General features: G+C 34.0%; 1 protein-coding gene and 1 long non-coding RNA gene across 4 annotated transcripts in view; one reads left to right on the forward strand and one right to left on the reverse strand.

Moving 5' to 3' along the window:
• Positions 1–16,602, reverse strand: part of LOC125674608 (PR domain zinc finger protein 1-like) — a 37,038-nt gene extending 20,436 nt beyond the window's left edge. The window contains exon 1 of one of the 3 annotated variants that reach the window (XM_048911824.2): positions 16,400–16,602. In XM_048911824.2, coding sequence (XP_048767781.2) covers positions 16,400–16,460 — 61 coding nt within the window. In that variant the 5' untranslated portion in view covers positions 16,461–16,602. Of the gene's footprint in view, positions 1–3,928; positions 4,143–12,821; positions 13,232–16,399 lie in introns of those variants that run through there. The other 2 variants (XM_048911823.2, XM_048911825.2) reach the window with 2 other exon arrangements.
• On the forward strand, positions 4,696–25,928 carry LOC130053295 (uncharacterized). The gene is made up of 2 exons (XR_008801831.1): positions 4,696–4,805; positions 25,893–25,928. It is a non-coding gene; the product is annotated as an uncharacterized LOC130053295 (long non-coding RNA).
• The last annotated feature ends 86 nt before the right edge of the window (positions 25,929–26,014 follow it).

Here is a 26,014-nt window from a genome sequence, read left to right on the forward strand (position 1 = left end):
AATTAGAAAGACTGGGAAATACGACAAGACACTGTGTTGTGTTATCTTAAGTATCAAAATTCAAATGCTGTCAAATTATGAAAGTTTTATCTGTTTTTCTCCCCAAACATTGATAACTACTGTGGAAATTTGTCCTCCAAAAGGTTCAAACTTCACCAAAACACTCGAAACCTGGTCAGTTTCCCTATCTATAACGACTGAAGAAGCCCTCACGGGTGCGATGAATTTGGTACAGACTTGACGACTTATCACATAACACAGGGAAAAGTACTTGTTTTATCACAAAACAAACACCCCCGACAAGAAAACTTCTCCCGACATGTTTCGACATCTGCCTTTTGACAGGGATAACTCTCTCTAGACGGCGTTCAGAGAGCGGACTTTTTAACGTGCACACCCCTTCTTTTTCTGTGGTGTATACTCCCCCTTTCCCAATCAATGGTTACTAAAGCTGAAAACAAGAATGACGACTGGAGTTGCTCCATATAAAAGTGTCAAGTACTGTGATATGTCATTCATTATCTATAAAAGCATAATTTTTCATTCATTATCTCCCGGTTTCCTGGGGGGTGAGTCCAGGGGAACTAAGTTTGAACGGCAGTCTAGATCCTGTTAATGCAGTGTAGATTTTTTTCTTTTCCTCTCTTTCAGACATCACAAAACGATGTCTACTTAAAAAAAAAAGGATGATAGTGAAGTTTACAAGATCTGATTTAATGAGACCCTGTGTCTTGACTTCATTTTACAGTCTGTGCTATGACAAGATTATAAATTTAATAAATATATTTGAAACGGATGAGCAAATGGTTTAGCGCGATCTTGTGAATGATATCGCTCGCGCAGCTCAGTGGGGTGGTGGAGAAAAACAGAATTTCCTAGTCAATAGAATGAAATAGGTCGTAACATTTATCAGAAAAATCTCATCTTTTTGGAGTTAAAGATTTAATGAACATGAAACACAAATAAACACTTTGAATGTGTATATCTTGTTGTTTGAAAATAGAAAATGTCAGCCTTGCCTGCCGAGAGTATCATGCTGCTTCAACAACTTTTTCACTTTTTAAGAAAAAGCAAGCTTTTTTCATCACGGGTTAAAGAGGGTTAAAAAGATAAAAACTTTATGAGCTGAAGTATTTAATTCAATGAAAAATTATTGCATGCACAAAATGGGAGCAAAGTACATTGACTGATCTCTTTCACAAGAACTCTTACTTCAAAGACCCTCCACTCTAGAAAAAAACACACAAGTTATCTCCCCTGAAATCAGAGTGAATTTATTTTCGATATTGCTTTCAAAGGCAGCATGATTCATGAAGGTTACCGCTCCTTTATTTAATATTTCTATCATTAATATGTTCATTAAGCAATCTTGGTACCCATCACAAGTTGTTGAAAAAGTCAATTCGCTCCACATATGGACTTTGGTGACCGATCTTTGTACTTTTTTCCCAAATGACTTTTTCACAAAAAAAAAATAAAAAATAAAATAAAAAATTGAATTGTCCAGAATCAACATTAACGTGTCACTGTGAATAGGCCAGAATGGTGCAGCAGAAATTGATTCACCAATACTGAGTAACCATTCCTACATTTAGGTTGCATTTTTCTATTCGGTCAATATTTTGGGTAACACATTTTCTCTCCCTATATCCATTAGAAAACTGACAAACAAAAATTAATAAGAGAAAAAAATGCTTTCCATACAAATTATTGTAAAGGGACTGGTGTAACAGCCCTTCTGAAACACAAACACACACAAGAAGAAAAAAAATAAATAAATGCATTTTTCAAAGAGGGAAGTTATTATTTATTCACCAACTGTTATACTCATTATTGTGAAGCCATTTTTACGGAATATTAAATTTCTATACATTTTTAGGAAATCTACAAGCGACCTATAAATCATTAGGGCGAAATGGAGAGCGTGTTAACCTCCCTCCCCTCATCTTACAAAGCAAGAATGAGATAATGATCCAGTTGAATTTTCTGCTATGAATGATTGCAGTGGTAACAGATTGTCAGGAAAAATAGATGTATGAACTTCATTAGTTAGATAGAAAATCTTCATTATAAATTATGACCATCAAATCAAATTCTCAGATAGAGAGAGAAAGAGAGAAAGAGTTTAATTATCATTAACTAAAGCAGGAAAAATAACATAGATAGGAGTTACAGTTTTTTAAATGTCACAGATGCAAAATTAAAATCGCAGAAATATCTTCTTTTTTTGGGGTATGAATTTATGTTAAGGAAGAATACCTCTATAATAAGTTATGAATGGGTATGAATTTTAAAATTCTCCTTCTGTCTGACTAGCTCAGTGGATAAACCAGTGTTAAGTCGAGAGTTCAAATCCCACAGGTTGCAGAAAAAGAAAATTCTTAGATGATTTATACTAAAATTGTGATGTTTTCTACATGAGGCAGGGAGCAATAATACATTGTCATAATGGCCAACTTCCTATTTAAATTATGAATATTAGCATCTAATTACCTAGCTGTGTAGCTCAGTAGGTTAGTGTGTCGATTACGGAGCTGTAGATCATGAGTTTGAGTCTAGCAGGGGTTTTTAATTTTTTCCCCCATATTATTTTCTACTAAAACTGTATTATTAAATTAAATAAGGTAAATTTGAAAGTTTTCAATTTCAAAAATATTATTGTACATAACTTCCGATGTTATTCCTCCTTAACATAAATTCATATCCATTCATAACTTATTGTAGAGGCATTCCTCCTTAACTTAAATTCATACACTTTTATAACATATTATAGATGTATTCCTCCTTACATAAATTCATACCCATTCATAATCTATTGTAGAGGCATTCCCCCTTAACATAAATTCATACACATTCATAACTTATTATAGAGGTAGTCCTCCTTAACATAAATTCCTACCCATTCATAACTTATATTATAATGTAGAGGTATACCTCCTTAACATAAATTCCTACCCATTCATAACTTATATTATAATGTAGAGGTATACCTCCTTAACATAAATTCCTACCCATTTATAACTTATTGTAGAGGGAATTGTAATGAATGCCTCCTGATCTACAGAGAATAGGAATATGGGAAAGTGAATTGAAACATTTATCTGCGACAGATAATTCAACACTACCACAGAGGTTTTAAACACTTTGTCAATAACCTTAAGGACTGGTGATAATTATGCCTTACTTGATAGTAAAATCACATGTTTATCTCAAAGATAAAAATTGTGTGAACGCTGATCTGATCATCAATGAAGTGAAAAATAAAATATATCACACTGCATGCATAAATAACTGGTATCTGTAACAGTCTTTAAATAAATAAATGCAACTGAGTTTGTTCTTCAAAACAGATATTGAAATTAGGAGTACAATATTGATACACAAATGTATAAATGAATATCAGAAAAAAAGCATGACTCGACTAACTCTCTACAGCTATAACTGCTACACAGATCATTACATGCATACCAGAATTAGCTAAAAATTAAAATTAATGCATAAGTATAAATCCCTACAATACCATGCATACTTAGTACATGAAAGTTATAATATGCTTAGTAATCAGTTAATTACAACACCTTCTTCCATATTAATTTCAGAATATTGATTTCACAAACTTAGATATCAGAATTGCATGAATGGCTGGGTATACAGAGGCTATTTAGATGCCCATACTTATAAATCTCGAAAGATTTTTTCATAAAAAATTTGGCATACCAATTTTATGATTTTTAATCTCCTGTAATAAAATCAAATGAATTGAATATTTCAAAGCTTTTGAAAAAAAAAGAAGTAAATAAGCTGCTAGCCTTGCAAAATTAAACAAAAAAATTAAATAAATAAATAATAATAAAAAAAAACAAACAAACAGTGAAATTATTTAATTTGAAAAAAAAAAATGAAAAACAAGGATAATAATTTAACTCACTTCGAAATCTTCTAGGATCTTTGGTAAATAGCATTCTTTAGTTGTTGCAGAAGTTTAACAGTATCAAATACTGGTAGTTAAAATAGGTATAGTCTTCACTAGTGGATGATATTAATGCAACAAATTTCTCAGCTGAGATAATCCCTGTATCATACAGCCCAGTCAGACTTACTAGTGATTGACACACGTCTCCAATTGTTTTCTTCAGGTGCTATACTGATAGGCCACCCCTAGTTATCAATGCAATGTTTTTACCTGGTCCCCAAAGCTAATTATGGCTTCGATCAGGGCCAGTCCACTTCTAAGACAACCGCTTCAGTGGTCAGGTGTGAAATTTACAATGCAGCCAAAAAAAATTTTTTTTTAAAAATAATGTATATATGAGTTTAAGAATATACATGGACAATATATGACTTTTTTTCCTCTCAGTAAATTAATGATTTTAATTAAGGAAATGTTTATTGATTGTGTTTTTGATGGCCTGTCCGCCCTTGTCGTGGGTCATACACTTTCAGTACCAGTACAATAAGATTCTGTGGGAGGAGTCTGCCATCACATTCATTAATAAACTCAGGTAAAGCAGTGATGGGGGACAGCAATTCAAACGGAAAGCAATGCACACTCCCATCTCAACCAATCAAATCAGCTGACAGACTGCCTAGGTTATAATTTTGTGTTTCAACAGGTAACACATATACAAAAAAAAATATTAAAAATTAATGAAAAAAAAAATTAAAAGGATTTGCTTCATGCATGCACATGAGATTAAAGTTTCGTGATAAAAAATACTTAGTGACAAAATGCCTAACTTCTAGACTACAACGCGATCCTCCTTTTGTGGGGAGAGAAGCCTCTCATGAATGGTTTCCTAGAGAAGGTACGAAATAAGTATTCTGATTAAATCCCCTACCCAGGACCTTGCCTTTAAGATTTGAAATTAAATTTACTTTTAGTTTCAATTAACCCCAATGTTCACATCTTAATCTTAAAGTTTTCTCGCTTTTAATCCCTAAGAAGTGAAGTCATCCTGTGTGTGTTTAATCTCTGGGATTAAGTTTTCACAAGTGCAAATTGTCTGAATACACATTAATATGCTTCTGTGTGCAGTGTCGCTGTACGGCTTTTGGTTCCGAGACTATAAATTCTGTTTCTCTCAATGGCACCTGTCGAGCTGCAGTATCAAATGAAATACTTTGGACAATGTGAATGAATTTAACTTTTTTAATAAAGAAATACCACAAACTTCAGGTGGAAAAGTGGATTAATTTTTATCTACTCCGTAGACTTTAATTTCAGGCGAAAGTATTGAGTGTAATAATTTATCTGTATACCCCTCCACTCTCACACACTCAGTGAAAATCAGAAAGTTATTTTCAGATAGGTTTATCTATGTGCATACAAATAAAAATGTTTTATTTGAGGAAAATCCTAGTTCTATTATATAATATTCCCCTTCTAATGCATATATCACTCGACACCAATAGATAGCTGCCTTCTAGAAATCAGAAGACCAAAACCATCAAATTGTGGGGGACATGTCTAGAAAAGTATTTTGTGATAAAGAAGTGATATGCAACAAGCCAAATAAACAAACACAATCCCACCACACTGAACTGCAGATGAACAAATATTGAGCCCCTCTCAAAAAATAAAAAACTTTTGATAGGTGAAAATGTGTGAGACACAAACAAGCTAGGACATTATTTATCTAATCTTCTGATGAGCTCAACTTCCAAGAGAAACCAGCACACACAAACCAACACACACAGAGTCCATATGACTTTGGACTTTTTCCTGATAGCAACAAGTACTAAATCGAGGATTAGCGATGCTGCCGATCTGTGAAATAAGACAAAAACTCTTTTCTCTCTCCTTATCTCATCTATATAATCAGATTTTCACCCATTAGTACTTAAATTGGAGCAGTCAATTTTCTGGACAGGTCTTACTTTGCATGATAAACTTTCAGGTGAAGCCCTCATTGGACACCTGTTAGCTGTGGACAAGATAGTTGTTTGTTGTCATAAACATTACAAGACATCAAAGGTCTAAGTCTGTTTTCTTTCACATCATACAGGAGTATTAGGTTTCAAATCTCTTGTTTTGAATAACACCTCCATTTTTATTATCTTATAAAAAGCATATCTCCCTTTTTACATCTATAACAATACAAGTTGGTTGGGTTTACCTCTTTTATCTTGTTTAATAAAGACATTAGCTCTTTCACTGCCAATAATTTCCTGAAATGCTGCATCCGTTCAAATATAATTATAATAAAACCCGTCCAATATCATATCGTTTAGTTGCACTTGTACAATTTTACGAGTTGTCTGCGTAATACCTGTATTGAAAAATTGACATTTCTAAAGGAAAACCAACAACGAGGTAGGAACAAATGACCACAAATTGTTATTTAGTGTTTATAATACTTGTGTGTAATGTTTATCTGATAAACGGATGAAAAGATGTGGCACTTAATTAATATTCTGCATATGTTGCCACTGCTCACCCATTCTCTAGGAAAGTGAACACTTTTATTTCAACTACAAATTGATTTTCATTTCTATCTTAATGGATTGGCCCTTAATTGTTTGTGACAACATGTTACCTTTTAATATACTGTTCAAAATACAGAAACCTACTTTGGGGAGGGGGGAGTAGGCCAGGCATATACCATGCATCGCGGGGCGAGTGGGTGTAAGGCATAGGCCCCACATGTCTGAAGGACAATCTACTGCTTTACGGTTCTAATACAGCGTATACTGATACACTCTGTTATAGATGCGAGACATCACGAGTGGACCACTATGTCTGTCTGTCTGTCCATCTATCTGCTTACACTCATGTACATTTCACTATCATGATAAGCCTGATGCTGTATCACGATGGAGCACTGCTCTAGGAAGAATTCACATCCCCTCCTCCTCAGCCTGACCATCACTGTCACAATTGACTAATTCCACAATACAATAACAGAGGAAAAAATATAACATTTCTAAAAAAAAAAAAAAAAAAAAAAATTTAAATTATGTAAATTTTTCAAAAACATGATTGTAAAATACAGTTTGATGAAAACCACTCCTATGATAAAATGCTTTACGCACAGCTGAGTCTATCTCTGACCTTTCAATCAGTAGAAGAAAACTTGTTTTTAATGTCCGATGAAAATCTCACAGATAAAATTATATTTTTTCTCAAGTAAAATCTTCAAACACATAAATATATAGGAAATTACCAAGGCTATAATTACGAGAGTTATCTACAGAGGAGAGAGGTTTTTTTGGTTTTGTGGAGCCAAGGTTATGATAGAATTGACTGTAAAATCTTGACATTTACGAGGAACCACACGACACTGAAGAAGCGGGGTCCATACCCCACACAATTATATTATTGCTTGTATCAATTAGCGAGGTGATTTACGAAAGATATCCTATCTTATTCAGCAACCACTTTTTGAGGAAAACTGATACACCGATATATTTTAAGTCATTCGCAAAAGTCATAGCCTGCTCCCCTCTTTTACCGTTGTGCGCTTTTTGTCTTCAGTTCCCCGAGAGGCATTGCTTTTAGTGGCAGATACTGAGCCTCTTTGGCGACTGTTTTATTGAGCTCTTGAATTTTTCAAACCGACTTTTATTTTTTAAACAAAGATTAAATATACAGCCTCAATGAATGCGTTTTTAAAAATATCCCTAAAAACGTTCATGATTTCAATGTACCACATTCGTGAAAAACCTTCTTTGTTGGGTAAACCCGAGTCACTTCGTTTAAATGGTATCCATTATATCACTTTCGATAACCCATAATTATACTTTCTCCAAGATTCTCAAACTCTCATCCTGTTTAAATATTTGGCAATAACACTGTCTCCATTATTTACTCAAATGTTCATTCAATTCTAATACAAAGTATTAGCCTTGAAATATTTTCAAATGACCAACAACTTTACGACATGCTATCATGCAAACTTTCCTCATAACAAAGGGAGTTTTATTTTTACACTTAGTATTTTTATTGTCCATATACTTGAATCTTATATCAAGAAATATACACCTGAACAAAAATTCCCAGTAGCATGATTTCTGTATTAATAAGTAAATAAAACAAAGTACTGTGAATAAGTGCATAAAGGGGAACAACTCTTGTCTCTACTTTTCTTCTACAGGAATGCCAGTTCATCCCTGGAGAAGATTGTCAGTTTTCATTTTCTTTTTGTATAAAAACTTTCCACAGCATAACTTCAAAATCATGCAAATCAAAACTCTAAAGAAATGCAGATTTACTTTTCTTTTTTCTAAAGAGAAGTTTAAACAAAAGCATTGTCATCTGTATAAAGACAAAGACTCAAACAATCTTGGCTTTTCGATTTTCAATATCACGAATCCACTATAACAATCTGAATCCCCTCTTCGTGTTAATAGACTGTGGTTTTTCCTGGTACCCCATTCCTCGGTAGAGAAGATGATGGACTCGGCAGCCTGCTCAAGTGGCCGTCTGAGAGACTGGACCAGGTGGGCAATAGGTGCTTAGCCCTTCTCCGTGGAGAGCATGGGACCACTCTCCCAAAAAACATAAAAGTATCAATATCGTTTTTATCTTACAGTTTCCGCAATATGAACAAATAAACCAGGTGAGTTTCTGTCATACCATGATATTTTCTCTCCCCTCCAAAACCAAATCAATTAGGCCAACAGATAAGGTATCCCGAGAAACTAATGTAGAAAAACAACTTTCCGGAATGTCCAGCCACTTGACTGCGGTTACGAGCTGATGAAGATATTGGATCATATGATTTTGAGCATGTAAAAAGCTCTGGAGACTCAGAAGATTCACTGCGGAGACCCGCACATCAGCAAGGAGAGTGGACCCACGATATGTTGCTTCCTATTGTTTTGTACATAAAAGAGCTCTCCAACGCTCTGCTGTGTTTATTTTGTCTGGTTTTAATGACAGTGACAGAAACAGATTAGGGCTTCTGCAATTAATTCCTGTTTTAGCCATACAGAAATTGAAATCTCTAATTGATGTCAATGTTTTCCCTGCATTGTTGTACCTAGAGTATCAATTAATGTGACAGGTCGCTAGACAAACTGAATAAAAGTGAACCTTCATAATAACGTTTTTATAGTAAAGGTGGATTTAAATTCAACAGTGCGTGTTGCGTTTTATTGCCGCTTTGAAAGTTGAATCATCAATAACGAATATAACAATCCATTATAAAAACCTGCAAAACACACCAAAAGAAGACCTCTATGTTCACCATTTCATAATTTACAATATTTTATCTCAATATTTCTTCTTTATTTTTTTTTTTTGGCAAATAAAAGCTAATTCAAATTCTGTGTTAATGCTCAGATAGCTAAATGCTATCGTCTTCTAGTGAAGATAAGCCTGTTTTATGTTTAAAGATCCCAAATCGACACTCCATCAGAATTCATATAAGAAAGCAATGTCGCATCATAGCATGCCTGATAATATATTTAAATCTTTAAAGATTTGGCTGCTGATAGGCCATTAATGATCATGTGATCAGATAACAAAAGAAAAGGTGTATAAAATACAATGGGTCTAAAATCAACTGCATCAACAAGCACAAAAAGATCTCTTTTTTAACAGATTTTTGTTCTTCTTTCAAATAACTAATGTGAATTTACATAGTTAAGAGGCTGTTTGTAACGGATGACAAATATGCAAGATTGGAATCATTTTCGATATTTACTTTAGCAAAAAATTTGCAATTTCAGTTAAAAATTTTGATATTAAAAAAAAAAAAAATTACAACCTCTGTGAAACTTAAATCCATAATGCATAGATAAGTAGCTGTACATTTAACCTTAAGTGTGTTAATCATAAGACCACAGCCCTAAAAGGGGCAGCTGCTGGGGTATATTGCTGGTGTTTATTTACGCATTGTGTACCGCACATGTCCTTCCTGATAAATAATTCTGACGATTTGCTACATCCTCTTCCTCATGTGATGGTAGTTAGATAGTGAGAAAAGAACAAACAAATCTTATTATTATTTGTTACATGGGTTTCAGATATAGAAACTATTTTTTTCTTGTGTACAACAAAATCAATATTTTTAAACATTTCTTAGGGGTGGATAATGAGGGATCTGAGTGGGTTAATTTCTTAGGAAACAACATGAAGTCAATATTAAATTTTAAAAAATGACAAAATTCATATAATCTGCTGTGTACTTGTATTTTCAAACAGTTTATCAATGATAAAGAGATGTGCTCTGAAGCTTTTCTTAATTCTGTGTAAATTAGCATTAACTGGTTGAAATCCTCTTTAAACAAGTTAATCAAGGCTTTCCCCAATTTTTCAATATCAGATGTTAATTTCAAAGGTCATTACACTCTAAAGATCCTTTGAAGGAGGGGGATACTATCGCAGGATCGGTCCAGTCTACGTGTCGACACCCCCCTCCCCCACTTTAATCCTCACCTGTTCCAAAATGATACATGATACACCTATCAACAAAATGGCAAAGAAAAATAAATATACATCATCCCTGCTTTTTTTTTTATTATAAATGTTTTCTGATGCTATTTGTTGTGTGCTATCTTGGCATCAATCTGAGCAGATTCCTGTTTAGAACTGGTCGTCCTCCATGGGGCGCACCATGTGTACTTTCATTTTGATACTTCGTTCTTTCTACACTGTCCGTTATAAACAACCAAACCTGCTGATCCAACGAACCACGCTTATGATTTTTTTCACGATAACGTAATGCCCTTATACATTCTTATCTTCTCACTTCCTCCTGCTTTTCTTGCATCAAAGTCAAAAGTCAAACCTTGATTAAAGATAGAAAAATAAATTTCTGTGGATTTCTTGATATTTTAAAAAGATTTACTCCGTCCATAAAGATAAACTTAACATAGATGCCAGCTTCATATCCCTTCCATGCTCAGGGGCAAATTGAGAGGAAATTATCAGCTTCATTTAAAAGTAATTGACCAGAAACTGAGTTTTAATAAATGAAAAGGAAAGTGGGAGTGAGGTTCTGATAGGGGAGGAATGTGGTTTAATCCATGATATGATTTGATGTAAAAAGCTGCTATAATATTGGTAAAAACACATTTTATTAGTGAAATATAATGCCCCCAACCAATATCGGTGGAAACACATGATGCCCTCTACCATGGTGATGCACAATTTGAGGAAAATTTGACCTTGACCTTCATCACTAAGATATCTTTAACCTTGACCTTTTGGTTCACCAAGTATGAAGTCTCAACCTTGTATAATTCAAATATGGAAAAAAAATGCTCCCAGTCTTTTATTTCAGGGCATATAAATGAGAGAAAGAAGGAGAGAAGTTGAAGAGTGATGGAGGGGGGGATGCAATGAAAAGAGTTGCGTTTGTTTGATATTGTTGGGACTGTATCTAATCCGAGCAGCACTTGATGGCACCGTGATCAGGTGATCGTGACGCTGAATCTGTATCAACATATTCCACACAGATTTAAAACAAGTTCATAAAAAAAGATTATATTCTCAAAACTGAAATCAAACTCACCCCCGATTAAATTTCACTGAAATTTCTATTATAAAGCATAAAAAGTAATATCTGTGTGCATTCAAGTTTCTGAGTTACAAATGGCTATGGCATCATCCATCAACATGTTTAAGGAGATGGGTGACATTTTATCTGTGTATATAGGAGCTGTTTAAAAGCACAATGCCAACTGAGACAGTTCCGTGATAATATCTGCACATGGAGAAATAAAACGTACGGTTAAACAGAATGCACATAATCACTAACAGTTTTCACTTTCACTTCAGAGTAAGCATACTTCACTTATAGTGCCACTGCACCATGAGTTAGAATGCAAGGCTCACCACCTATGTATATACTTAGTTTTGATCATTCAGAAATATATAAGCAAAGATTTACAAATGAATCAGTCTTAAAGATTTCATCTTAATTGTAAGATTTTTTTAAAAGAAAAGGGCCAAAGGACCTCCTAATTGTTTAATGGAATTCAACTATTCATGCAGTCTTTGAATTGCCCAATATATGTTTCAAAGATTTTTCCTTCACCCTTAAAAGATTAAGGTATTCCAAAGAGTTGATAAAATTCAATAAAATGACAACTTGCATGTTAGATTAGTAATTAAAACACTCATAAGCAAGCACAATACTAAATGGTATATTCTAAAAGACTTATCAGATGAAACAAGTTTATTTTACTGATCCAGGGCAAGCAAAGGTTTGAATTAAGTGGATCCCTTGTTGCACATAACGAACAATTAAAAAAGAAACTAGATCTACGATCATTAAGTATATATGTAACAAAGTGTTTCAGATGGGAAATGATAATACGAGTTATCTACACAAACAATCAAATATATCCCTTTAATAGGACAAATAAGCAAGCTTTCATAAAGACCAGGGGATTGACAATTTTTTCTTGATACCTATCAGGAGTCCTCCTTCTTAATAAATCTATACAATTTTCATTGTGCACTGATTGTTTTAAGCCAATGAAGCAAGGTTTCTTCAGCTATTTTGTACAGCAACTTGGCACGAATGTTATGTTGTTTGAATTTAAAAATTTTAAAAACAATTTCCCTCAATAATATCTTGTTTAGTTTATTATTACCAATCCAATTTCTTTAATCTTCTAAGTTACTGAGTTAATCCCTAGTTAGAGGGGTACAAAGTTGATAGGGGCCATGCATGTCCCCACCATTTGACAGAACACTAACAAATTATACTGTCTCATTTCCATGCACAAAACTCATAATATTTCACAACATAATCAATCAAAAATAAATAAAGGTTCGAAAAATAACCCCCCCCAAAAAAAATAATAAAGACCCTTACACTTAATTGCTTTTTGACCTGTGATGCCTTCTTAAAAACAAAATGTCTAACCTGCATCGGTGTGACTAAATTCAGAATCGCTCTTCTCCGTGTCTGAAAGATTTGTAATATCCACATCAGATGTAGCTGTGACATCAGGCATGGCGGAAAACAAAAGTTCGCAAAAACCAAAAAAAAAAAAAGCCCTCAGCTTCTTAAAAGTCTTTTATGTGTCACCCTTATGCAAGAAATGTTCCTGTTTTAGAGCCCAAAATATAAAAAGTTAACCTGCTGCTTCAGATGTGTTTTCTAGAACCGTTAGATGAAGATTGGGTGAGCCTCAGTTTGTTCACTTATACTTGTTTGGGGGAGAAAAAAAGAATGGAGAAATAAAAAAAATCGAGGCAGGAACAAAAGCTGGGGTTCTGCATCATGTGTCAACTTTTGTCTCTCGTCCGTCACTCAGGTATGATCGAGATGCAGGTTAAATTTCCAAGCACTTTTGTGACAGGCTGCTCCGATAGATAGCGTAGTGAATGGAGATCAAGTCAAGGTATTGTAGAGAGAGAAAAAATCTCACGATGACAAATCTGCTCCCCTTGTTAGAGTTTGCAAGAGTTGCAAGTTGCTGGGAAAATAGGTACAATCAACGTATGACTAAACCCTTAACAAATTTTAACAATGTCGCATGAAAACATCATTAAAAACTATGTGTACATTCATCTGCAAGATTTTATTTGAATAATTTATACAGAAACATAATTTTTTTGGTAATGTTATCGAGTCCGAAGTGACTTTCACATCTCTTCCAATGTACTATATAATTATTCGGCAATTTGACGTAAAATGAGAAATCCAAACCCAGTTTTCTATTCTATAATTTGCGTAGAGTCACACTGTTTTACAAATAAGCTGAAAAGAAGAACCAAAAAGGTTGGAATTTGTAGAATTAAATGTATTTAACATACCTTTTAAATTGTGAGGCTATCAAACTGATAAGATTTCTTCAATACAAAGAAAGAGAAATATAACAAAAAACTCGAGAAAAGTTGTCATATTTTTTGCAAATGTAAACATTTGGGTCATTGAAAATACTGAAAACAAATTGAAAATGACCTCTTTGAAGTTGGTACAAGACCCTTACCAGTGGAAGTGACAAAAGCCATCCCAGACTAAAATGGTAATAACTCTTAATTTCTAAATGTGATCATAATACGCCCGCAGTAATTAGTGGTGTCTCTTTGAATAGTTCTTGTGAAAAGCCTCCATTTCTCTGGTAGATATCCTCAATGCCAAATCAATTTTAAAATTGAAATGAAACTCAGGGAAAATTAGCACCATTATAAAGATGATATCATAATCTTTCAAAATATGACAGTTAATTTCACCAATTGTGTGAGGATTATTTCACTGTAAATTACAAGTTCAAGGTATTCAAAAAAATCTAGAGACGTAATGTTAGAAAGGGAGAGAGTTTGAGCCTTTTTTAATGAAGAAATTGATTGGAAGCTCCAGAAATTATTTCTGCAATTATCAGTATTACAATGATTGAGGCAAGAAGAGCGAGTTGACAACCTAGGGAAAAAAATCAGACGCCGTCATTGTCTTTTAACTTGGGTTTATTTTCACACAGATTAAAGAATTACAAATAATTAGGGAGGAGCCCGATTTGCTAAAGCACAATATACTAATTATAAGGGAAAACTATTGCATGAATATAATATTACTGGTACATTGTTCAAAATGTACATGCTCCCTGGTGAAATAAACGTATATTTAACTCTTTAGCCTGTTCTTCATTCACTCAATCCACCTTATAATATTTTTAAAAAATTATAATTCAGCAGTTATTTATGTACTTCAGTGTTTGGAAGTTATTAAAAATAACCATAAATAATTGTTTGAATTTGATTCACCACTCTTCCTATTCATGACTTTGAGAAAGTGACCTTCATGTGATCATTCTATACTGGAGGAAAGTTTAAACCCCTTAAATGTATTGAAAGTGCATGTTAAAGAGTCAGATGAAATCTCCAGAGACTGTCTGCAATCACATTGTACCTTGACTCTGGGCAAACACCTCACACGGCTAAAACAACAGGGACAAAGAAGGACCCCAGAGAAACCCGGTTTTGAGAGGTGATATATCAGTGAGAGATTTTGAATTTCACCCGTTCCGTGTCTTCTTGCACAGAAAGAAACCAGAAACTTGTCTCTATCTGATACATAACAAATCTTGCTTGAGATACAAGAAGTTTTCGATTATCTCTTTTTTTGTGCGGGTCTTCTGATTGTCTCTTAATACAGAAGTGAAGGTTAACATTGCTTTTTATTTTAAATTACTATAAGAAGCAGTCAACACCTTTTGGGTTTACAGAGAAATGGTGCGACATTCCGCAGCGAAATTTGAGCCAGTTTTACTTTATAAAGCTGTAATAAAAAGTGAAAGAAACCCAGCAAATAATTTGTTCTGTCTTTCTTTCTCTTCATTTTCAGGCGTAAGAAAAGTGCTTGCATTTCAACGTCTCACAATTTCACCATAAATTTTCGTCACATTGGGAAAAACAAATTCAGGTGTTTTTTCAAATTCAAATTTTCTTTAATGGAAAAGGGTATTTATTGAGCAACGAGGAGTTGAAAAATCACCTTATTGCGACAGACAGAGAGGTAAATTGTGTGCATAGCTGAAATCGAATCCAATGTGCATTTTCAGTTTAGGGAGAAGCGCGTTAAAGATGATGAAACCCTATCACATGCTTCCTATCCACGAAGCTGCCTGGAGACCATAAATCTGTCTTTACAATCCAAACATTTAAAACAGTTCACGCTTTTAAAGAATTCTCTCATGCACCTCAGGAAAACAAAGTCAAGATCACACAACAGATAAATTTTGTAACATTTTTCACTCTTAAAGACCCCTAATATCAAATTATGGATTTCTTTTATGAGTAAGGGGGCGATAACGTTCTAAGCGATTTCGCTACACCTTCTCCGTATTCATTTATCCCATTGTACTGTCCCTAACCCAGAGAGATTCACATCCTTTCTTCAAACAAACACAAAACGTTTCTTTTAAGGACTCCTGACAAGCCCGATAGTTTCAATTTTCACTTGTTTTTCTATCTTTGATTACCCTTTCTAAGGAGGGACACCCGTGACAGCCATCTCTTCACCATCGATGGTGTTAAGTGTAAACATGGCATAGAGCAAAAAGAAAAAACAATCTGCTTCACTGGGTAATTTTGTTATTCTATACTTTCAGTCAATATCTTTTCTTTTAAAAACTCTTTTAAAATGCAAGTTTATTAAAATAATAAAAAAAAAAACAAAATTCAAAAGAAACACTACCTTTGTGTGAGAGCTATGATAGCATTTTTTTCTCTTCTCTTTTCCATCTTATTTGCACTGAATACACCCAGTATAGAAAATGAACAACTTTATTTTCATGGTCATAACTATGAAGCTTTTAAGAAGTACCAGCATCAAGTACTATGCAAATCAATCTCAAAATGAAATTAATGTATAAAATTTCACTCTCAAAACTTCTGTCACAGTAGGTTAATTATACAAATTTTCACTGAGCAAAATAAGTACATTTCCAAAATTACTTGTTAGCAAAAATTAAAAAAAAATGCACAAAATGCACCTACTTGCAGCATCCTCCTGTTGCACAACTTGGTCGTTTTCACTTGGCAAGTGACAACCTGTCATGATTACATAAATAGTTGCCAAAAATTTTCTTTTACAATTTCACTTCTTTTTTCAAATTCATCTACATTAAGCTGGAGACAGCGGGGCAAAAAAATTAAAATGATCTTCCTTCTGTTTCTTGTCTGCTAATTAAAAAACCCCAAAGAATTTTTTGATAGGGAATAATAGATAAAAGTCTTCGCATGCATGAGGGGCCCCGAATCATAATGGGTAGTTGCAATTGTCTCTTCTTTTTTGTTCTTTTGTTATTTTACTGAATCGCTGATCAACTGTAACCATTTAAGACCGCCTTCTATGAATCTTCCTAATGCATGCGAAATTAGATCTCAATGAAACCAACCAGCAAATGTATCAAATTTGACTGTCGAAACTGACAATAGTAAGCCAGATTCTATGTACAGCATTGATAGACAATCAGATTAAATCTGAAATTTGGAAAATTTTCATACTCTTCCCAATTTCTTCCTCACTCCAACAACTGAGCACCAGCTGATATAGCTGTATGAATATCAACTCTTTCTGAGTAATAAATACCCCCAGTTTTCAATCTTACAGAAAGGCTGTGTGTTTGTGTAAAAATTCTTCCTCATTCTATCAATTCATTAAACTTATGAACAAGAGTATATATATGGATCAACAGTTTTCAAAGATTTCTAAAATTCTCCCTCAAAGTCAATGCCATAAATAAGGTTCATGGCATACATAAGGTCAATTTTCATTTTAAAATCTTCCCTCAAAGTCCATGGCATCATTAAGGTAAATTTTCGGGATAACAAAACTTAGGATTGAACCATTCTGCCCAACCAAAGTGAAAATAAAAATAAAAATCAAAAGCAGTGATACAACTTGGAGGGGAAACCCCATACATTCTCATCCCACTAACATCATTTACTTGCGGGGGGACTAAATAAGACTCCCCCTTCCCCCACCCACACCAGCATCTAACCAAGGAGGACTAAGTAAGATTTCCCCTCCCCCTCCAACACACAACATCTACCCAAGGAGAACTAAATTAGATCCCCCCCCCACATACAACAGTATCTACCTGAGGGGGACTAGATAAGACTACCCTTCCCCAACCAACACACACAATAGCATTTACCCAAGGTGAACAAGATAATACTCTCCGTGTCTTTGCACACACACAACATCAACCCGAAGGGGACTAAATAAGACTCCCCCTCCCTTCACCCACCCACACAAAAGCATCTACCTGATGGGGGGGACTACAAAAGACTCCCCCTGCCCCCCACACAACATTTATCCAAGGTGGGAACCAAATAAGACTCCATCACCCACAAGTTAGCAACAGTATCTATCCGAAGAGGGAACTAGATATGACTTCATTCAACACCCCCACCCCCACCATCAACAGCACCTACCCAAGGGAGATTATCAGATAAAATTTCAACTAACCCCACACAACAGCATCTCCCTGAGGAGAATTATATAAGAATCCCCCCCCCCCACCAACCCATACAGCATCATCCTGAGGGGGACTAGATAAGACTCCAATCAACACCCCCTAACAACAGCATTAATCCAAGGGAGATTAAATAAGACTAACCCCCCCCCCCCCCCCCCCCCGAACCGTATCTATCCAAGGGGAACTAAATTAAGACTCGCAACAACACCCCTCCTCACTATAGCATCTATCCAATAGAGATTCCATAAGACTCCAACCCCAACATCCCCCTCAGAACATCTACCTGAGTGAGACTAAATAAGACTCCCACCCACAACTACATATACCTGAGTGAGACTGTACAGTCTGTGTTATAATGTGTACTCTATGTAGCTGTACAGTCTGTGTGTTATAATGTGTACTCTATGTAACTATACACTCTGTGTTATAATGTGTACACTATGTAACTGTACAGTGTGTGTGTTATAATGTGTACACTATGTAACTGTACAGTCTGTGTTATAATGTGTACTCTATGTAACTGTACAGTCTGTGTTATAATGTGTACACTATGTAACTGTACAGTCTGTTATAATGTGTACACTATGTAACTGTACAGTCTGTGTTATAATGTGTACTCTATGTAACTGTACAGTCTGTGTGTTATAATGTGTACTCTATGTAACTGTACAGTCTGTGTGTTATAATGTGTACACTATGTAACTGTACAGTCTGTGTGTTATAATGTGTACTATATGTAACTGTACAGTCTGTGTTATAATGTGTACTCTATGTAACTGTACAGGCTGTGTGTTATAATGTGTACACTATGTAACTGTACAGTCTGTGTGTTATAATGTGTACACTATGTAACTGTACAGTCTGTGTTATAATGTGTACTCTATGTAACTGTACAGTCTGTGTGTTATAATGTGTACACTATGTAACTGTACAGTCTGTGTTATAATGTGTACTCTATGTAACTGTACATTCTGTGTGTTATAATGTGTACTCTATGTAACTGTACAGTCTGTGTGTTATAATATGTACACTATGTAACTGTACAGTCTGTGTTATAATGTGTACTCTATGTAACTGTACAGTCTGTGTTATAATGTGTACTCTATGTAACTGTACAGTCTGTTATAATGTGTACTCTATGTAACTGTACATTCTGTGTGTTATAATGTGTACTCTATGTAACTGTACAGTCTGTGTGTTATAATGTGTACTCTATGTAACTGTACAGTCTGTGTGTTATAATGTGTACTCTATGTAACTGTACAGTCTGTGTTATAATGTGTACTCTATGTAACTGTACAGTCTGTGTGTTATAATGTGTACTCTATGTAACTGTACAGTCTGTGTTATAATATGTACTCTATGTTGCTGTACAGTCTGTGTTATAATGTGTACTCTATGTAACTGTACAGTCTGTGTGTTATAATGTGTACTCTATGTAACTGTACAGTCTGTTATAATGTGTACTCTATGTAACTGTACAGTCTGTGTGTTATAATGTGTACTCTATGTAACTGTACAGTCTGTGTGTTATAATGTGTACTCTATGTAACTGTACAGTCTGTGTGTTATAATGTGTACTCTATGTAACTGTACAGTCTGTGTTATAATATGTACTCTATGTTGCTGTACAGTCTGTGTTATAATGTGTACTCTATGTAACTGTACAGTCTGTGTGTTATAATGTGTACTCTATGTAACTGTACAGTCTGTTATAATGTGTACTCTATGTAACTGTACAGTCTGTGTGTTATAATGTGTACTCTATGTAACTGTACAGTCTGTGTGTTATAATGTGTACTCTATGTAACTGTACAGTCTGTTATAATGTGTACTCTATGTAACTGTACAGTCTGTTATAATGTGTACTCTATGTAACTGTACAGTCTGTGTGTTATAATGTGTACACTATGTAACTGTACAGTCTGTGTGTTATAATGTGTACACTATGTAACTGTACAGTCTGTGTGTTATAATATGTACTCTATGTTGCTGTACAGTCTGTGTTATAATGTGTACTCTATGTAACTGTACAGTCTGTGTGTTATAATGTGTACTATATGTAACTGTACAGTCTGTGTTATAATGTGTACTTTATGTAACTGTACAGTCTGTGTGTTATAATGTGTACTATATGTAACTGTACAGTCTGTGTTATGATGTGTACTCTATGTAACTGTACAGTCTGTGTTATAATGTGTACTCTATGTAACTGTACAGTCTGTGTTATAATGTGTACTCTATGTAACTGTACAGTCTGTGTTATAATGTGTACTCTATGTAACTGTACAGTCTGTGTTATAATGTGTACTCTATGTAACTGTACAGTCTGTGTGTTATAATGTGTACACTATGTAACTGTACAGTCTGTGTGTTATAATGTGTACTCTATGTAACTGTACATTCTGTGTGTTATAATGTGTACTATATGTAACTGTACAGTCTGTGTTATAATGTGTACTCTATGTAACTGTACAGTCTGTGTGTTATAATGTGTACTATATGTAACTGTACAGTCTGTGTTATAATGTGTACTTTATGTAACTGTACAGTCTGTGTGTTATAATGTGTACTATATGTAACTGTACAGTCTGTGTTATGATGTGTACTCTATGTAACTGTACAGTCTGTGTTATAATGTGTACTCTATGTAACTGTACAGTCTGTGTTATAATGTGTACACTATGTAACTGTACAGTCTGTGTTATAATGTGTACTCTATGTAACTGTACAGTCTGTGTTATAATGTGTACTCTATGTAACTGTACAGTCTGTGTGTTATAATGTGTACTCTATGTAACTGTACAGTCTGTGTGTTATAATGTGTACACTATGTAACTGTACAGTCTGTGTGTTATAATGTGTACTCTATGTAACTGTACAGTCTGTGTGTTATAATGTGTACTCTATGTAACTGTACAGTCTGTGTGTTATAATGTGTACACTATGTAACTGTACAGTCTGTGTGTTATAATGTGTACTCTATGTAACTGTACATTCTGTGTGTTATAATGTGTACTATATGTAACTGTACAGTCTGTGTTATAATGTGTACTCTATGTAACTGTACAGTCTGTGTGTTATAATGTGTACTCTATGTAACTGTACAGTCTGTGTTATAATATGTACTCTATGTTGCTGTACAGTCTGTGTTATAATGTGTACTCTATGTAACTGTACAGTCTGTGTGTTATAATGTGTACTCTATGTAACTGTACAGTCTGTGTGTTATAATGTGTACTCTATGTAACTGTACAGTCTGTATGCTATGATTAAGAAATGCCTCTTGACACCACCATATTGAATGTATCTCATACAACAGTTAAAATTACATAAGGGAAAAGCTTATCTTTATTACTTTTAAATACCTTATTATGAGTAATAATCATTTTATAGAGTCCTAAGCATACTAGGAATGGTGGCTTTTAACAATTTAAATGCAGTGCCCTGTGTCAATAGCAGTTAACAGACATGGAACTACACACTTATTACCTCGAATCAATGACTAGCAAAACACCCCTGAAATGACTATTACTAAACTCAAAATTGAATGTTCACCATTCCAAGTGTCAAAGAATTTCATCACATGATTTCAAGTAAATAAAACTGTCAGACTAGGCTCCGATCAGAAGCGTTTCGAGTATGACCAAAATACAACAACTCCTTTGATTATATTGTGAATCTCTTCATTTAACATCTGAAAATGTTAATTTCTTGCTTGTTGGCTTCTCGGAAGACAAGTACAAGTTTGATCACATTCAATGAATCAAATTAGTTCTAACGAGTCTGTAACCCTTCATTTTAAAGCCAATGAATTTATAATTGAAAATTTTCAATGAATATCATTAAAAACTGGTTTGATTTAGGCAACACTGTATCTGCTTTTCACAATGTATAGGACAATAAAATTCTAATGAAAGAATCAGACTCATTTTAAGAGTGACCTGTGTCTGCATTTGCATATTTGTCGTCACAATGCCAAAGAAAAAAGCAAACAGATTTGATTCAATTTACTGCTTAAATTTTAATGATAAAAATTGATTCTTTAATTATACATATACACTGGTAAGTTTACCTTCCCAGGGGAACTTTTATTCAGTAGCAATATGATTCAGGTCATTACAGAATTAAGTGATTGTACAATTCCCCTTCGTCCAACAGTAATTTGAACTTTTCAGAAAATTACTCGATACACTGATCAGCTGATCATACTTCTGATGATAAATAATTTTTATTGATGGTGTAGGGAGAAAAATCATGCATGCATCCACTTCATTTCTATCTATATTTCAAAGAATGTTTTGCCAATTTCTAAGATATACGCTGGTTTGCCTGTAGATTTTTAGAGTAATTTAAAAAGCAAATTTGACTTAACAGGTAGAAATGGTATAAATATGAAGAGCGCTAGTTCTACCTGCTAATCAATTTTACTTTATTCTCAAAATCATCAAGTAAACCAGAATATATATTTTGCAATGAGATATTGTGATTGTAAAAATATTCTCCAATTAAAGGCTTATACATAGATGTTCATGCAGATTTATTTTCATGGAGAAAGTGGCAGAATTTCACTTCATATCATATTTCAAGATAGCTGGTTATATGCTTCTCAAATCTTTATTTTACCTGTGTGATCTTAACTGGGCTGGAAAAGGAACAGATGGATTGCAAATCGTTTTCCATTTCATCAATATCATCTCAAAGAATCACTGAAAAGATACAATTAACAAATTCTGTTTACATATAAGAGAAAAAATCAGATCCATCCTTAGTCAATTAGGTTCATATTCATAAACTGCATGGTGCTCAAGTGAGTTGCTAATTGTTTTCAATTACAGGCTCGCACAAAACATCGATATGTACTCAACAAGAAAAAAATAGATTTCAAACAACTTTCCTTTCAACTTTGACGCTGCTCTAGGTGAAAAGAGATAAATTGTTACAATTCAGTCCGACTGAAAGACTATGACTCGCTCAGATTGAAAAAAATGTGTTGGACGGAATCAAAATCAAATATTGAGTAGTTTATTGAGTATATTGATGAGAGAAAAAAAGACAGTTGCTCGCCTCTTCAAGTCTGGTAGCCATTAGCTCTACAGGGATTGAACATTTCAGTTTTCTATTTGGGCTTCTTTTTTTTCATATTCCTCATCTTCAATAATTAATCTATATGACTTAAAAGAATCTGAAATTTCAATTTAAATTGTGAACAGTGATCTCAGAAAGAGAGACAGGTGCAAATTAGTTGAACATATTACCTTAGAAATAGTATTCATAAAACCTATAATACCCGGTACAATTTTTCAAAGATTTTGAAAATTCTTTCATTTTGTATTTTTAGTGATATTATTTCCCTTCTGCGGATAATGTGTATTTCACTGTACTGCCTGAAACCCCAAAACTATTTGTAAAGTCAAAATGTGAGGGAAAAAAGTGGCAACAAGTAAATTTTTTACAATAAAATTTCCTGTTTTATGAAATTGATATAAAAATGATAACAACTAAGATAGAGCAAGGTACACGGACTCTTCGAGCAGTGGGAGTTCAGTTGACTGATAGGCAGCTAAGATAACAGTTTCACAGCGACAAGGAAAAGCAGCTAACAATACCATGAATTTCTTATCCATTGTCTACTTTGTCTGTTGATTTCTTATCCCTTGTTCCGCCGGTTCTCCTGGTGAAAATTCCCATGATCGCTTTATCATATCACATTTTTGGGGTTTTTCTAACAAAAAATATTCTTTTAATTGTGTTGCGAGTCAAATAAATAATTTTTTTCCCCTTGCTTTTAATACACACGAGGAATTTTTTAAGTTATTATCTTGTCAAAACTATCAGATAAAACAAACCCTAAAGAGAGATTAATATTTGAATTTCAGATAGAAGAACTGGAATTTATACTGATAATTGAAAATTAACCACTGAAACACTAACGATTGAAATCAATATTAATTTGATTAAAATCAACAGAAAGGTACTACACTTCTCGCTCAGATTGTCTCTTTCTAGCAATAGTGACCATTAACCTCGTACAAACAATTTTCATTTAAGGGAAAAGCCATTCTTCACTCAACAAAACCGTCTGGATAAAAAAAGAATCCGGCTGAATATGGAGATCATTTTTCTCATTCGTTTCCTAGCCTTGGTGGTGAATTGAGGTTTTCCATGGCAAAATTTCATTACCTACAGTAATTAAATGGTTTCATCGGAAATCAAGACTAATCAAATTCTACAGAGAATCAAATATTAATCAATAAGAAATGCACAGGGCAGGACTTAATAGGAACAGTTTCCTCTAAATCTCTAACACGATTAGAAATTAACTGCAATTTTTTAAGGTAAAAAAGACGTAAGACCAAATTTTGGGAGTTAAAGACCATGCCGAGAAGAGGGGTAATTTTGTTAAGTGTTTCAAATCATCATTGCGGGTCATAATTATGCAGACAATCATCAAATGTGATGCAGAGCATTTTGAAATTTGTCACAATATTCACATTTATCATCTGAAGTGGATGCTGCTTGTTTTCTCAATTTACTTTGTTTTTGCGAGAACTAATTCAAATATGCAAATGGGAATTTTATTTTTTATTCCTCAGCCAATTAGCAGCTCTTTAAGAATAATCATGCATGCATCACATATAGTACACCATTAGTACTTAATTTAAACAAATTCTATTGATAGACTCAAAAGAATTTATTAGAATTTATTACATGATTAGGCATAGCCTCCCATGTACATCTCGGGCATCACAGTTTCAAGGTAAAAATATTTGTCTTCATTAACTCTGCTCCACCATTTTCAAACCATTAAGTTCAAATCATGTAGTTTAATCCACACACAACTCGTATAACATGGAAAAGAAACTATTAAATATGATGTCCAATGACAAGAAAATCTTCAAATTAAGACATTAAAATGACCTTGAAAATGTTTATATATACAATTTTATATATGACTGTGATAATTTCTACATGAAGAAGAAAAGAATGCTTAGTAATATAATCTACATTTAAAAAAACCCTTAAAATGACAGTCTCTCAATGAAAGGTGTCGGCATTATAGAAAAAAAAAATACAAGCAGATCTACTCCCCAGATTCATTGAGTGAATGTGGAAACAGATCTACCCCCCAGATTCATTGAGTGGATGTGGAAACAGATCTACCCCCCAGATTCATTGAGTGAATGTGGAAACAGATCTACCCCCCAGATTCATTGAGTGGATGTGGAAATTTTCCATCTACTGTATGATCATCTTCTATGAGTTTAATTTACTTTTCTATAAGTTTTATTAATGACAAAATTTTCAGAAAGAAATCAAGATGCACATCTTCATAAGAATTTGGCTTTTATAAAAAAAAAAAAAAAAAAAACAACAACAAAAAAAGCCCCCATTAATTTGTTGCAATTAAAAACCACCACCATTTGCTTCTATAAACTTGTGGACATCAGGATACACTATGATCAAATACAAATAATACGAACAATTTGTCTCTGTTTTTAAATTAATTTCCATGTTGAAAAAAAATGAATGCTTGCATTTTCTAAGATCTCATAAATCTAAAAGTACACTAAAAGTGAAAACAGCAAGACGTCTATCCCATAATTCATTCTTTATCTGCGGTATATCGGTGGGTTCCTCGGTGGTCACACTTTCAAAACAGTTTATGCATTTCATTGATTTCCTGGGATAATTATCGACAGTTCGGTGAAACCTACACCACCCCATTCATGGCTAAAGTAACAAATTCGCTGACTTTTAATTGTGGAAGAGTCAACCAAAAGAATACCTTCAAGATATCATTGGAGATATCATCGCACATTCATTGCCCAGGAGAAACTTAACGCCTCTCCACCTGGGGAACACCCATGTTACAGGCTGGGGCAGCCTAGCAGTTAAAACAATAACCTTGTCAAAGTCGTGTGAAAATCGCTGCTGGATTTTATGCCATTTTAAAAAGTCATTATTCCTGATGATTATCTCTTTTTTTTTTTTCTCTTCTTCAGATTCTCCCAGCTTTCAGAGAAGAGGACTGGGAAAATTTTGGGGAGGTATGAAACCTGTACAAAGGCTGCAATGCTGTCACCAGGAATCTAACCTTTCTCAACAGAAAATTGAGTCGCTAGAT

This window comes from Ostrea edulis, chromosome 3 (assembly GCF_947568905.1).
Source record: "Ostrea edulis chromosome 3, xbOstEdul1.1, whole genome shotgun sequence".
In the NCBI taxonomy this organism is placed as follows: Eukaryota; Metazoa; Mollusca; class Bivalvia; order Ostreida; family Ostreidae; genus Ostrea; species Ostrea edulis.